At 39.8% G+C, this 16204-nt stretch overlaps 1 protein-coding gene across 1 annotated transcript in view; it reads right to left on the reverse strand.

The window, feature by feature from the left end:
• The window catches only part of BARD1 (BRCA1 associated RING domain 1), an 87466-nt gene that overhangs the window by 57185 nt on the left and 14077 nt on the right, over positions 1 to 16204 (reverse strand). Inside the window, exon 3 of the mRNA XM_062191205.1 lies at positions 12674 to 12822. Within this exon, the coding sequence (XP_062047189.1) occupies positions 12674 to 12822 (149 nt within the window). The remainder of the gene's footprint in view (positions 1 to 12673; positions 12823 to 16204) is intronic.

A 16204-nucleotide genomic window follows, 5' to 3' on the forward strand; every position in this document is an offset into this window, starting at 1 on the left:
TAGAGTAGCCAGGATTCAAATCCAGACACTCCACTGGTTGTGGGCATCCCAAGCAAGAGGTAACACTCTGTGCAACAATGCCCCTTCCAAAAGCCCTATCTTTATAAACGGATAAATGACTGGTGAGATGAACTTGGGAAGATGAAGATATCAAGTTCCCATTGCTTTGGCCCTTGCCCCCTTATCTCTGTGCTCCCACATATCCATGCCTCCATGGTAACCGGTGTCACAGTGACAGACAGGTGGACCTGGTTGGCTAGCTGCTCACAAGTCTGTTATGTAAGAGTTTGGCTCTGGGCCCTTTTGTATGTAAACCCATATAAGCAACTGGGGGCCATGGCTAGACATGGCTGCTTATGAACGTGTGAATGTGTGGGTGTATGTGGCTATTGGGGATGTGGCTGTATGTGGATATGTGAATGTGTGTATATGTAGATGTCTCCGTGTGTGTGTCCAACTATTGCCACAGACACAAAGATGGATATCTACTGTGGCCCCACCACCACTGGGGCAAGAGAATGTTCCTTGTGCATTTCTCACTGCCACTGTGAGTAAAAGAAATATAAATTCACAGATGGCTCCAAGTTGTTCTCTGAATTGTCAGAATCTGAATCTGCTGGTCCTGGGCCTTAAGCCCTGGGCATAAAATGAAATAATCATTAAACTGGTAAGAAAACATAGAAAATGCCAAGTTTTGAGAAATATTTAGTATTCAACTTTAGAAATTTCAGAAATGATTCCTGCCTAGAAAAAAAATTAAATCAAACTACACCCCACTACAAAAAGGCCATCAAATGAAAGCATCACGTGAGAGCAAAGAAATAAAACCAGCAGGAAACAACAGGGCAGACCTTCTATATCCTTTTTACGTTGCACCTGAACATCACTTGATCCACAAAGTGTTACTAAGCCAGGATCTTGGAAATCAAATCAATCAGAATAAGGTATCCATTCACACAGAGACTTATATCTAAATTCAACAAGGTCTTTTCTTTGCAATGATAAGTAGATTTCAAAACTAAGCCATTTTTGATATAATCTCAAGTCTAGAGGAAAGGTCAAAATGAAATGTTACTAGGATTACCTTTTTAAAAAGACTCAAGATTACAAAGACTTAAAGGTTAATCCTCTGGTAGTCTCTAAAAATTTGTATTTGATTTCTTAAAAATTTATTTTCAAACCAGGTGATGACATTTTCAGTTAAAAACAAGTCAAATCCAAAGTCCACAACATTTATAAAACTGTCAAAATGAAGAATTGGGCATTTACAGGAAAATTAAGGCTTGTAAGAAGTAGCAATACACTCAATTGACTAAAAAAAATCTAAATCTAAAGATACAACAATTTCAAACTCAGGTGTACATATTTCCCAGGCTATAAAGGAATAAATGAAGACAGTACATATGCATGAAATATGTATAAAGACAATAATTTTACTAATCATCAGTTAATAATAACATTGCCCAGGAAGGGTATAATTAAGCACCTTGGTATAGCCAAGCAAGAACCACCACAGCAAACATGACTGTAACTCTGAATTTTAGGCAGCATATCTAAGATAAAATTGTAAAAAGCAAAAACAACACTACTGCTAGAACATAAATCATATTATTAACAGCTACAATGGTTTTATGGGTGAATATTTCTAAGATGAATTATCATATCCATTATATGAAGAAAAATATTGGTTCTTCCTCTGCATAGTAAATTTCTTAATGATGACAATTAAGAGAATTCTATTCCCTGAATTTAAATATTTCAGAGTATACCACAAACTATCAAGGAACAGAGATGCCCAAGTTATCAAAGAGCTGCTAAGCCAAGTTTTTTTTCTTAAAATTTAATAATAAACTATAGAGAAGAGAGGCAATTAGAAAATGTGATTTAGCTATCATTAATCTACATCAAAGGATTATAATGATGTACATTGTGTGCCTTTCAAATTATTCTCAATTATTGGTTTCACAACAGAAGTTGAGAAATCTCTTTGACTAACTAGTCCCTTATTAAAAATCAAAGGCGAGTACTTTGCTTACCATCTGTGCAACATTAACGCCTTCACTGAAGAATGATTATTTTGTAAGTTAAGAAGTATTTAGTTCTATTTAAAAAAAAAAAAAAAAACAGCAAATCAGCTATTCAAACACTCATCTTCCATCTATTATAAAAATATCACCGCATACATGAAACACTAAGTAATCACTACAAAAACACCACTATCTCTCCCTAAATCAGAAAACAGGAAGAGAAATTGTGAGCTGATGAAAGCATAATCAAAGTGTTTTTTTTTTTTTTTTTTTTTAATGTCACCAATACCAACAAGTTTCACAGAACTTGACCAGCACCTGTGAGGTCTTATTTAATATGCTGGGATTTGAAAGAAAATGAAAACTATAAAGTTTTTAACTCCATTAGTAGAAAGAATAAGGTAAAAATATAAAGAATACGACGAAATTATCCATAAATGGTTGTCAGAAAAATCTGACAGTCTCTGCTCTTTAAAGTACACTGAACCAAAGAAAAAATCTGCTCTAGTATTTAGAAGCTCATTTGAGAAAGTATTGCTATAAATCAGGCTTCTTTATCTCTAGTATACTATATACTATGTCCAGGATTTGACAAGTTCTTCCTAATTACCCACCTTAATTACAGTAATTATGCATTTTATAGTAAAAGCAAGTAACGAGGTTCATTTGGAAGATAAATTGTGAAGCACAAGGTTTTGAAAAAGAGAGAGAAAATGTGGGAGATGTTCCACCATTCCACTCAATTCATCATCTTCAACACATGACCATTTAATAGCACCATACAATTTTGGAGCTAGACCTTAGGGATCACTCAATCTAAACACCTAACCTTACAATGATATTCTCCAGTCTCATTATAAAGAAGACAAACCGACGTTTGACTTTAATTTCAGAAGTGCTTATCAATTAATTAACACAAAAGTACTGAATTAAATATACTGAACAGATAAATTATAAAGAAAAACAGGGGTAATACTCCAGAAAAAAAAATCTCAAATGTTCTTCATGGCTAGTTTGGGGAGAACTTTGGGAGAAGTTAGTGACAATGCAACTTATATAGAGTAGAAAAAGCCACATACCACAGAAACTACATGTATGTATACCTTATTTTTCAGTATGTTTACACTCTAGATTTGTTGTCATTTTCTATTAAGGAATCAAAGAAGGATGTTACCATTATAAAATATTATTTAAACTAAAATCAAAGAATTTCTTTTAGAATTATTTGAATTCACAATGTCACATCATTTTAACTAAGCTCAATTCAACAATCAGAATGAACACTTAAACTTGCAATGAAAAACCTGAACTACATGGAAAAATGATGTGTGAGAAACATACATCATGGCTGTCCTCTGTAAGCTGGGGTCTAACTTCCTCACATACAGAATAAGGGGAACAGGATGATCTACCTACAAAAATTCTGATAATGTTATCTAAACATTAAATTTTCAACTCATCTTAAATGAAGTCTGGTGTGCACAGAAGCAATTAGTATTCTTTGTAACAAAGAAAAAAATGGCCTTTGGAAAATGAATAGTCATGATTCTCACTCCAGCTCCCAATTCTACTCTGATGAAGACACCATTCTAAAAGTACCTAAGTCCTATGCAGAAATTTGTCCAAAACTCACTTTTCCTAATTACCATTTTTTAAAGATTTTACTTTTATTTATTTGAGAGGTAGATTTACAGATAGTAAGAGGGAGAGACAGAGAGAAAGGTCTTCCATCCACTGGTTTACTCCCCAAATGGTTGCCAACGGCCAGAGCTGAGTCGATCTGAAGCCAGAAACCAGGAGCATCTTCTGGGTCTCTCACGTGGGTGCAGGGGCTCAAGCACTTGGGCCATCTTCTACTGCTTTCCCAGGCCATAGCAGAGAGCTGGATCGGAAGTGGAGCAGCCAGGACTCAAACTGGCGCCCATATGGGATGCTGGCGGAGGATTAACCTGCTGCACCACAGTGCCAGCCCCCTAAGTATTATTTTAATAGTGAACTATTAGGATACTGGTGCTCCATTTCCAATCCAGGTCCCTGCCAATAAGCCTGGGAAAGCAGCAGCCGAAGACTCAAGAAGTACTTGGGTCCCTGACATTCATGTAAGAGACCCAGATGGAGTTCCTGGCCAGGCTCAGACCCAGCAGTTGTGACTTTTTGAAGAGTGAAACAGCGGATGCAAGATCTTTCTTTCTCTCTCTCTCTGCCTTTCAAATAAATACTGTGGATCTACATGGAGAGTGTGGACATTCACAACTCGTCCATGGACCTCAGCAGCCCAAGAGCCTCAGCACCAGCTATGGAGTGAGGTGAGACCAGACTGTAGCACCCCAAGCCACTGGCCATAAAGCTGCACAAAGAGCCTGAGTGAGTTCTGCTTGGAGCCCTATAGGGGACAGTATACCTGCCAACCTAGAGGAAAAAAAGGGTGCCTGTTTCTCTCTCCCTAACCATCAGGTATCCGTGTCCAATAACTAGCCAAGAGTGGGCTGGAGCCATTTTGGACACACATAACAGCTACACTAGCTCATGTCCACATGCTCAGCAACCAGCCGAGAGGTAACACCTGAGTCTGGCTGGGAGCATTAACAGAGAGGGGGCTGGGGGCTGGGTGTTGTGACTGTGGGAGCCTTGTGTGCTGGGACTGTGAAAACACTGTGGCCTTGTGTGAGGGTGCAGGGTGTGGCTGGGACTTTAGGCAGTAACTGTGGGAGGCTCCACATGATCGGGGCTTCCTGATTAACTGGTGAGGGTCATTGCTACAGGATCTGTGCTCACACTGAGGACTACATGGATCCTTTGTGTGGTTCTTATGGCAGTGCAGATGAATACTGTATCCACTGGGGCTAGCACCCAGGCATTGGTCTTCTTGAAGGAGAAGAGGTAAGCATGAGACTACACCAACAAAGCTGAACAAACCTCCCCTCTGATACAAAGAAAAAATAAAAGGCTTACCACACCCAGTTTGGTAGCCACCTTGGACACTCCCCTCATTCTGGAACCCTGAACAGAGAGAGCTCCCCGGCCTTACCTAGCACACACCTCTGGGTACTCACTGAAACAGCAGAAACTCCACTAATCCACAGAGGCACAGTCCAAAGATAAAAGCCATCACAGGGGAAAAAAAAAAAAAAAAGAACAACAATTATCTCCAAAAATGCCTAAAGATAAACTCAGCAATTCAAGAAACAAGAATAAAGAGACAACATGACTCCTGAAAGGAACATAACAGCATGTCTATACTAGAATGTGAAACTGAAGATTGAATAAATGTCAGAAATGAAAATTCAAACAAATTGATTATAGGGTCAGTTAGAAGTAATCAAAAGCAAATCCATGAACTAAAGAAATACATACATGACATGAAAGAAAATTTTTCTCATTAAATTGAGATTTTAAAGAAAAATCAAAACGACATGTTGGAAATGAATTCAACAGAATAAAAAATGTGGTGGAAAGCCTTAACAACAGACTCAGTAGGTCAAAAGAAAGAAAATTTGGGTTAGAAGACAAATCTCTGAAAAATTTATAGTCAGACCAAAAAAAATAGAAGAAATTAGGAAAATAAAAAACAGTGTTGGAGATCTATGGGTTACTATCAAATGACCCAATATATGGGTCTTAGGAGTTCCTGAAAGTGTGCAAAGAGATTAGAAGGCCTTTTTAGTGAGATAATTACAGAAAACTTCCCTAATTTGGAGAAAGAATGGGAAGCCCAAGTATAGTAAGCACAGAGAACTCCTAATAGACATGACCAGAAAAGACCTTCACCATGACACATTGTAGTCAAACTCTCCACAGTAAAACAAAGATTCTAAAATGTGCATAAGAAATGCCAGATTACTTTCAGAGGATCTCCAATTAGACTCACAGCAGACTTCTCATCAGAAACCCTATAGGCTGGGAGAGAATGGTGGGATATATTCCAAGTCTTAAGAGAAAAAAACTGTCAACCCAGAATACTGTACCCTGCAATTATGAATGAAGATGAAATAAAGACCTTCCATAGCAAATGGAAATTTAAAGAATTTGTCACAACTCATCCAGCCTTACAAAAGATGCTTAAAGATGTGCTACACACAGAAACACAGAAACATGGTCATCATTATAAAAGAAGATGAAGGCAGAAAATATCCCAGTAAAAGTATAAAGGAAATCCAAAGTAAAAAATAAGAATATTTATGGAAAAATGGCAGGGCTAAGTCATTACTTATCAATAGTCACCCTGAGTGTAAATGGCTTCAACTCTCTAGATACAGACTGACTAAATGGAGGGGAGGGGGGCATCTATTTGCTGCCTATAAGAAACCATATCTCACCAACAAGGATACACATAGACTTAAAGTAAAAGGATGGAAAAGATATTCTATGATAATAGAAACCAAAAAGGTACTGGTGTAGCCATCTAATATCATACAAAATGGACTTTAACACAAAAATTGTTAGAAGAGACAAAGAAGGGCACTATGCAATGATTAAGGAATCATTCAACAGGAAAATGTGACTATAATAAATTACAGGGCACCTGGCTACTTAAAAGAAATATTAATGGATCTAAAGGGAGACATAGGCTCCCTTACAATAATAACAGGGGACTTCAATACCCCACTTTCAGCAATGGACAGATCAACCAGACAGAAAATCATCAAGGAAACCACAGTTAATTGACACTATAGACCAAATGGACCTAACAGATATCTACAGAATTTTTCATCCTACAGTTGCAAAATACACATACACATTATTCTTACCAGTACATGGAACTTTCTATAGAACAGACCACAGGCTAGGTCATAAAGCAAGTCTCAGCAAATTCAAAAAAATTGAAATCATATTATGCATCTTCTCGGACCACAACGGAATGAAGCTGGAAATCAACAACTCAAGATTCTCTAGAACATATACGAACACATGGAGACTGAACAACATGCTCCTGAATGAACATGGGTCATAGAAGAAATCAAAATAGATATCAAAAAACTATCGAGGAACCGATATATTCATACTATTTGTGCTTGCTTAGTATTTGTACATTACTTAGTATTATCTTCTATGTATAAAATTAATTGAAAATAGATCTTAGTAAACAGCAAGAATGGGAATAGGACAGGGAGGAGGAAGAAGGGTGGAAGTGGCAGTGGGTGGGTACAGTGGAAAGAATCACAATCAGTATGTTTCTAAACTTATATTTATGAAATGCATGAAGTTTGTATACCTTAAATAAAAGGTTTCTGGGGAAAAAAAAGAGTCGAGTCAAATCAGAGTATCTTGACAGTCACAAATATCAAAATAATGTGCTAAATTTCAATGCATGGCTAATGATACTAACAAATGACACATCCTTAAGAATCGGTTAGAAGTTGGGGCACACATTGTGACGCAGCAGGTAAAGCCAACATCTGCAACACTGGCATCCCATATGGGGCCAGTTCAAGTCCTGACTGCTCCACTTCCAATCAAACGCCCTCCTAATGTGCCTGGGAAAGCAGTGGAAGATGGCCCAAATGCTTGGGACCCTGCACTCTAGTGGGAGACCCAGATAAAGTTCCTGGCTCCTGGCTTTCGCTTTGCCCAGCCTGGGCTGTTATGGTCATTTGGGGACAGAACCAACGAATGGAAAAATAGCTGTCTCTCTCTTGAAACCTGTCTTTCAAATAGATAAATCTTAACAACAGCAAAAAAAAAAAAAAAAAAAAAATCTAGTGAAAGACCCACACGTGATCATTTTTTGTACTGTACACTTAAGCCAAGTGTTCCTGATTTTTCCCCACACCCAAACCCAAACACTGCCAAAGATGCATGCACCCTTGATTAGGAACCCCTCCTACTAGGCATGGCTATTTACAGGAGACAGGTGGTAGGGGATGGAGAGGGTGCAAGATCATACACTGATGCTTTCAACTTAAAAAAAAAAACACAATCAGTATTTCCTCTAAAAAAGGAGTTCAGATGAACTAATGACGAAAATTTTCCTCATGTGTTCTTCAAGAGTTTTATGATCATATTAATATTTTTAAGATTTATTTATTTATTTGAAAAGCAGAGTTACAGAGAGACAGAGGCAGAGAGAGAGAGAAAGTCTTCCATCCACTGGTTCACTATCCAGATGGCCACAATGGCCGGAGCTGCACTGATCTGAAGCTAGGAATCTGGAGCTCCTTCCATGTCTCCCACACTGCTGCAGGGGCCCAAGGGCTTGGGCCATCTTCTACTGCTTTCCCAGGCCATAGCAGAGAGGTGGATCAGAGGTGGAGCAGCTGGAATTTGAACCGACGCTCATATGGGATGCCAGCACTGTAGGTGGTGGCTTTCCTCACTAAGCCACAGTGCTGGCCCCAAATATTATCTTCTTTTTTAATATTTATTTATTTATTTGAAGGGCAGAGTTACAGAGAGGCAGAGGCAGAGAGAGAGAGAAAGAGATTTCATCCGCTGGTTCACTCACCAGATATCCACAATGTCCAGAGCTGCACTGATCCGAAGCTAGGAGCCAAGAGACCCACTACATCATAGCACTGGCCCCCATACTATTATTTTTTAAAACCAATATGCACCTTAAAAAAAATGTGTATATACTTACATCTGGAAACAAGTAAAATTTTGGCACAGTAGCACGATTTAACATGAAACAATGACATCTAAGATAATGATGTAAAGAACTAGACGAAGAAACCTTTTGATAAGTAGACTATGATTTAAATTCTCCTTAAAAAGATGGATTCTAGTCAGCAGAACTGAAGAATCTGTCTTGCTTCTTTAGTTTTCTCAATCAACTACATCTTTGGTATCTGACAGTAACATCATTATTAGAATTCACAGAATGAAAGATATAAAAACTTAAATAATAATCTCATAGCTAGATTCACTTCGCCATCAGCGAAGTATACAGTAAGTAGAAAAAACCTCCCTTTCAGACCAAAGGGAAAGAAAGTTTTAAAGTGAGAATATAATTTTCCTCATGGGCATTGTCTACCTTAGAAAAACTACTACAGAACATGCCTGTGACTATAGACTTGTAGTTCAGGCCACCGAAGATTAGAGATGGGATACAGGCACTCCCTTGACTTGCATCCTCTGGTCTGCTTTAACACAAACCAGGAGGAAAAGAAAGCTCGGCATCAGAAGCAATGGGTGGCAGGCCTATTAATGGCTGATCTGTACAGTGATCTGCCTCAAAGAGACCCAACAGGCCAGTCCACTGCAGTGGCTTTCAATGTGGTAAGCCTGGGCTTCAGCAGAAGTCAGCTTGTGAAGAGCCCTGGCAGCTCTGCCAAGAGTTGGATCACTGGAAATGGACCTGCCCTGGAGTCGAAGGATGCCCAGGTCAGAGCCACAGATCTTATTGGCTCTAAGCTGAAAAGCCCTTCACTCAGCCCAACTTCCTAAGTGACCACTGCAGCTGAGGGGATGGTTAAGTAGGGTCAGCAACATTGCAGGCAGAACTGTAAATTTCTTGTTAGAGATGCCCCCTGCCTTTACCTGGCCAGCTCTCCTCCCAGGCCAGCCAAGTCATGAAAGTCAACAGAGTGCCTTCCCCTAGGAGGTTCACACCTCCCTTAGGATATACCCCATGTGAAGAGATAGATAGGTCTGGGCCTCTGAATTTACAAGGCCTAAAGCCCACCAGATTATTATCAAGCCCCTTCTATCAGGTTCTATTTGCCTCTCAATCAGAAAAATTACTTGTAGCTTAGACAGCACCTTTCTTAGCTCCTCTAATAATGACTCTGTCCTTTGTTCTAGGCCCTGTCTAGTGCACTTGGGCCTCATTCCTTTGTAATCATAACCTCTACTCTACCACCAATGGCTCTACTCCCAACCTGTGTGTACTGATGGTCCTCTTCCCCACTTAATGCTGTATAATTGTTCAGACCTGGTTAATGCCACTCTTAGGATCATTGGTTACTATCCTCACCCTGTCTTTTATGACCTTGTCTAAATATGATCAGAGTCAGCAAACTTGGAAGGCTTCCATAGCCTTGGCAACTCATGACGACAGCCTAGGATGGTTACTGGCGCCATAAACTAGAGTGTCAATTTGTTGGGTCAACAACAGGAGCCCCTGTGCACTTGCTCCTCATGTGGGATCTCTGTCCTTAATGTGCTGTCCATTGTGATTTAATGCTATAACTAGTACTCAAACAGTATGTTTCACTTTGTGTTGCTATGTGGGTGCAAACTGTTGAAATCTTTATACTAAATTGATCTTCTGTATATAAAGAGAATTGAAAATGAATCTTGATGCAAATGGAAGGGGAGAGGGAGCGGGAGAGGGGAGGGTTGCGGGTGGGAGGGAAGTTATGGGGGGGGGAAGCCATTGTAATCCATAAGCTGTACACTGGAAATTTATATTCATTAAATAAAAGTTAAAAAAAAAAACAAAAAAAACAAAAAAACCCAGAAACCTAGTAATTTGGGGGCTGGCACTCTGGCACAATGGGTTAAGACAAGATCTGCAGTGTCAGCATCCCTTATTGCACCAGTTCGAATCTCAGTTGCTTGACTTCCAATCCAGTTCCTTGCTAAAGTAATGAGGAAGCAGTGGAAGATGGCCTAAGTGTTTGGGCCCCTGCACCTAACTGGGAGACCTGGAAGAAGCTCCTGGCTCCTGGTTTCACCCTTGCCTGACCCTGGCTGTTGGGGTTATTTGGCGAGTGAACCAGGGGATAGAAAATCTCTTTCTCTCTCTTTCTTTGACTCCCTCTTTCTCTGTAATTCTAATTTTCAAATAAATAAATAAATAAATAAATCTTTTAAAAAAAGAAAAAAAAGAAGTCCAATACCTTTATATTTTCAGTCATAATGCCAGCCTACTACTAGTTAAGAAAAGCTTCTCCTATAAATGCACACTAAAATGATGCCATTTGATCAATAAAAAGACAATTCCAATACCCAATTATGAAGATTCAAAACATTTTACTTTCTTTCCACAGCCAATTAGTTCTCAGCAGAAAGCACAATGGGACGATATATAGTTAATACACAGAGCCTAAGAACAATCTGAAGAACATTAACCCCCATTTTAATAGAAATGAAAATGAATATTAGATTTTTGTTCTTTCAAAATGCAATCATCTAATTAATTCAGTCTAGCAAAGTGAAACATGGAAAAATGTTGTATTTTATCTTGCAAAAGTGTATTTCAGTAAATTATGCAGTATAAAAGACAAAATCACTATTCCATATATATTTTACAGAAATTATCATAACTGTAGAAAGCCAGCCTTGAAAAGTAGTGGAGGGGCCAGCGTTGTGGTGCAGCAGGTTAACACCCTGGTCTGAAGCACTGGCATCCCATATGGGCACCAGTTTGAGACCTGGCTATTCCACTTCCGATCCAGCTCTCTGCTATGGCCTGGGAAAGCAGTAGAAGATGGCCAAGTCCTTGGGCCCCTGCACCCACATGAGAGACCAGGAAGAAGCTCCTGGCTTTGCAGCTCTGGCCGTTGTGGCCATCTGGGGAGTGCATGGAAGACCTCTCTCTCTCTCTCTGGGGAGTGAACCAGTGCATGGAAGACCTCTCTGTCTCTCTTTCATTTGTTTTTTTTTTTTTTTTTTTTTTTTTTGACAGGCAGAGTGGACAGTGAGAGAGAGAGACAGAGAGAAAGGTCTTCCTTTTTGCCATTGGTTCACCCTCCAATGGCTGCCGCAGCTGTCGTGCTGCGGCCGGCACACTGCACTGATCCGATGGCAGGAGCCAGGTGCTTCTCCTGGTCTCCCATGCGGGTGCAGGGCCCAAGCACTTGGGCCATCCTCCACTGCACTCCTGGGCCACAGCAGAGAGCTGGCCTGGAAGAGGGGCAACCAGGACAGAATCCGATGCCCCGACCGGGACTAGAACCCGGTGTGCTGGCGCCGCAAGGCAGAGGATTAGCCTAGTGAGCCGCGGCGCCGGCCTCTCTCTCTCTCTCTCTCTCTGCCATTCCTCTCTCTCTCTGTGTAACTCTGAATTTCAAATAAATAAATAAATCTTAAAAAAAAAAAAGTAGTGGAAAAGTGAATAAGAAAAAGTAGACTCTCTTTTTAACTGCTTCTTACACCAGTACAACCACAGGCAATGTAACTTCTTTGCACCTTGTTTCCTCATCTATAAAGGGACTTAGAGGCAGGCAGTGTGGCACAATGGGTTAAGCCACTGGTTCGGATGCCTGCATCCTACATTACAGTGCCAGTTCATGTCCTGCCTACTCTGTTTCCCATCTTGCATTATTGCTAATGCATCCCAGGAGATAGCAGATGATGGCTCAAGTGCTTGGGCCTCTGCCACCCATATGGGAGACTAGGACAGAGTTTTGGGCCCCTGGCTTTGGCATAGCTCTGCTCTTTTGTTCCAAGTATTTGAGAAGTGAAACAGTAGATGAGATTTCCCTTTCTCTCTCTCTCTCGCTCACTCTCCCTCTGTAATCTTTCAAATAGAAGAAAACAAATTTTTCAAACTTTAAAACAAAAGAAAAATAAATAAGGGATTTAGATTTACTTATCTCTACATTTCCTCTTCTTAACATGACACCAAAACAAAAACCAAAATCCACTATAGTTCTTAAAATCTGAAACGTCACTCTGAATTTCTGGTAAATCTTTTATATAATTTATATGATCGATATGAATTCCACCATGATATAGCTATGAAAAAAATAAGGATTTCTCACCTGGAAGCTTATTGTCATGGAGCAAATTTCGAAGTTTACTACAAAGTTGGATCATGCTGCCCAACTGTCTATTTATTTTGACGTCTTGAATCCAGGCTGGGGTATGGCACACTGGACATCTGGTTCCAATGCAGTCACTTACACAGTTACTTTAATAGAATTAAAAAGAAAAAAATCAGCACATTCAACAGAATCAAAATGGAGTTTGAGCAGTAAAAAAATGAAGCTGAGGATATTATAACATACAATAGTCACTGTAAAATACTTTTTAAAATAGTGTGCTTTTTCGAATTCATGTGTAATCTAAATTTAAACTTACTGATATAATTTGTTATGAAGAGACTATATTTAGGCTCACATCAGTCTGCATAATTCTTACCTGTACATAAATCTAGATGACATCCTCTGAAAAGTGTGAGATTAGAGAGAGATAAACGATAAATCTAGTACCTTATACACAATGGACTTGAATCTTAGCCTTTCCCATCTTAACCCTTAACACCTGATTTCATGGAAATACCTGAAAGTACTACAAAGAGCCTAGAAAAAAAATTATATTTTGTTTTGTTTTTGGATTAGTGACTAAAGGCTTTAAGTAGTTTTTAAGAAAAGATCTTTGCGGTGCCGTGGCTCACTTGGTTAATCCTCCGCCTGTGGCGCCAGCATCCCATATGGGCGCCGGGTTCTAGTCCCAGTTGCTCCTCTTGCAGTCTAGCTCTCTGCTGTGGCCCGGGAGGGCAGTGGAGGATAGCCCAAGTGCTTGGGCCCCTGCACCCGCATGGGAGACCAGGAAGAAGCACCTGGTTCCTGGCTTTGGATGGGCGCAGCACCGGCTGTAGTGGCCATTTGGGGAGTGAACCAACAGAAGGAAGACCTTCCTCTCTGTCTGTCTCTCTCTCTCACTGTCTATATCTCTACCTGTCAAATAAATTAAAAAAAAAAAAAAAAAGGGTCTTCGGGGGCGCCGGCACAGTGGCACAGCAGTTTAATGCCCTAGCCTGAAGCACTGGTTTCAGACCCAGCCACTCCACTTCCAATCCAGCTCTCTGCTATGGCCTGGGAAAGCAGTATTAGATGGTCTAAGTCCTTGGGTCCCCGCACCCATGTGGGAGATCCAGAAGCTCCTGGCTTCAGATCAGCACAGCTCCAGCTATTGTGGCCAAAGTGAACCAGTGGATGGAAGAACCCCCCTCACCCCCGCTCTCTGTGTAACTCTTTCAAATAAATAAATCTTTAAAAAAAAAGATCCTTGTTTCTTTCTGCCAGTTTATAACCCACATAGTCTCAATGATTGTGAGTTACGTAAATATTAGTCTCACAGCTGGAATAGAAAGGTCTTTCTAACTTTTGAGATTATCAACCCTTTGTAAATCTGATGAAATCATAAGCACAATGCTGAAAAAAAGGGAGGAGGGTTGTCATGGTTAGACATGGTTTCAGGGTAACCCTCAAGGCTTCATGAGTAGGGGTTTGGTTCCCATTCTGAGGTATTAGGGAAGGTCAAGAGACTCTGAAGTAGGTTTTGGTGGCTTTATAAGAGTGAAATAGATCAGAAGAGACAAAGGTGCTCCGCTTTCTTTTGCTCTGTGATATCCTGTGCCACTACAGGTGCAGCCTTGTACCTCCAGAGCCATAGGCAAAATGAACTCCCCTTCTTTACTACTGATCCATTTTGTGTTACTGGCAACAGAAAATAGACTACTACAGGGCTCACAATTGCCCTGAAACCCACATGTGACTTCCAAAATAAGAACCCTATAGATACACTCCTTCTGTAGCCCTCCACTTGGGCTCCAATGGGTTGTAAAAGCCACATCTCCTCCCACTCTCCCAACTAATTTGCAGACACAAAGGATTCTTACAATAGGAATCATCTCATACAAAACTATGCCATTTCCAGTTTTTGTATCCTTAGCTCCTAGCATGATTCCTGATATAAAGTATTTTTTTTTTAAATGTTGAAAGTGAATCTGTAATGTATAATGGTGTTGGGAAAGACCTTTGTAATCATCTAGTTCAAAAATGTCACGGAGCTCAATATATCAATAATATCTAGCTCAACAAATGTCAAATTTCCTAGGCAAAGGAACTTTTGTGAGTTTGTTTGCTCATAATTAGGAACTCTAATCTGTAATCCTTTTTTTACAGAGAGAGGTAGAGACAGAGAGAAAGGTCTTCCATCAGCTGGTTCACTCCCCAGATGGCCACAATGGCCAGAGCTGTGCCAGTCTGAAGCCAGGAGCCAGGAGCCTCTTCCAGGTCTCCCATGTGGGTGCAGGGGCCCAAGGACTTGGGCCATCTTCCATTGCTATCCCAGGAAATAGCAGATAGCTGGATCAGAAGTGGAGCAGCTGGGACTAGAACAGGCGTCAATATGGGATGCCGGTGCTTCAGGGCAGGGCTTTCACACACTGTGCCACAGCACTGGCCCCAGTCTGTAATCCTAACACAAGTGATTATTCAGGTTATTTAAATCATCTATTATTGAGCACCACTTAATTATTCGAGGGTTACCAGTAATATCTGTAAAATACAATCTGAGATTCACTTATCAAAAAACCACTTCATTTTCACATGGAAAAAAAATAAGATTCAGTTAATTAAGTCACTTACACAGCATTGCACCTATTACTAAGAACAATCTATCTGACATTCAGGTTGAATATCCATTATTCAAAAATGTTGAGACCAAAAGTATTTCAGAGTTCGGAGTTCCCATATTTTGGGAATATGTGCATGGTCTTTACTGGTTAAGCATCCCTAATCTGAAAAATCCAAAAATCCAGAATCTGAACCTTTTAGAGCATCATGTCAGCAGCAGAGCATTTTGGTTTATGGATTTTCAGAATACAGATGCCAGCCTGTTTCCTACAATGTGTAAACTACTTTCAAATTACTTTATATACATTAATCAAAAACACTAGAGAAATATGGCATTTCTCGATAAATCGTTACTCAGTGATCCAATATTCCCCAAGTGATCAATGTATGATGCTATAAAATCATGCTTGGTGAAAAACTAATTCAAAATACAGGATAAACCACTTCAATTTAATATAACAGAACACAAAATTTACTGATATATTTTCAAATTCCACACTGTGATAAGCCTTTTTAAAGAAACTAGTACTTGTCAAGTTTTGGTTTAGTATCAAAAAAGAATATCCATAATGATCTACAAAAGCTGTTGAAATTCTTCTTTTCACAACTACTGACAAATGCCAGACTATCTTCACAGACTTCAATCTGAAAATAACATATCACAACAGAATAGACTCATAAGCAGAAAAGGACCTAGCTGCCTACCACTCAGCACCACGCTCTAGTTGCTTTATCATTAACCCAATGATCACTATTGCACTGAACAAAATAAATGGCTTGCAGTGGGCATGGGGATGGGGGGTGTGGTTGAAGGAGGTGGTAATCATTCATAAAGAGGTAATGGAAAACATTTTGGAGATAGTAACATTTGAGCTGAAATGTAAAAAATTACCCTCAAAAAAATTCAGCAGATGTATATCCCATGCAGAA

This window comes from Lepus europaeus, chromosome 1 (assembly GCF_033115175.1).
Source record: "Lepus europaeus isolate LE1 chromosome 1, mLepTim1.pri, whole genome shotgun sequence".
Classification (NCBI taxonomy): Eukaryota; Metazoa; Chordata; class Mammalia; order Lagomorpha; family Leporidae; genus Lepus; species Lepus europaeus.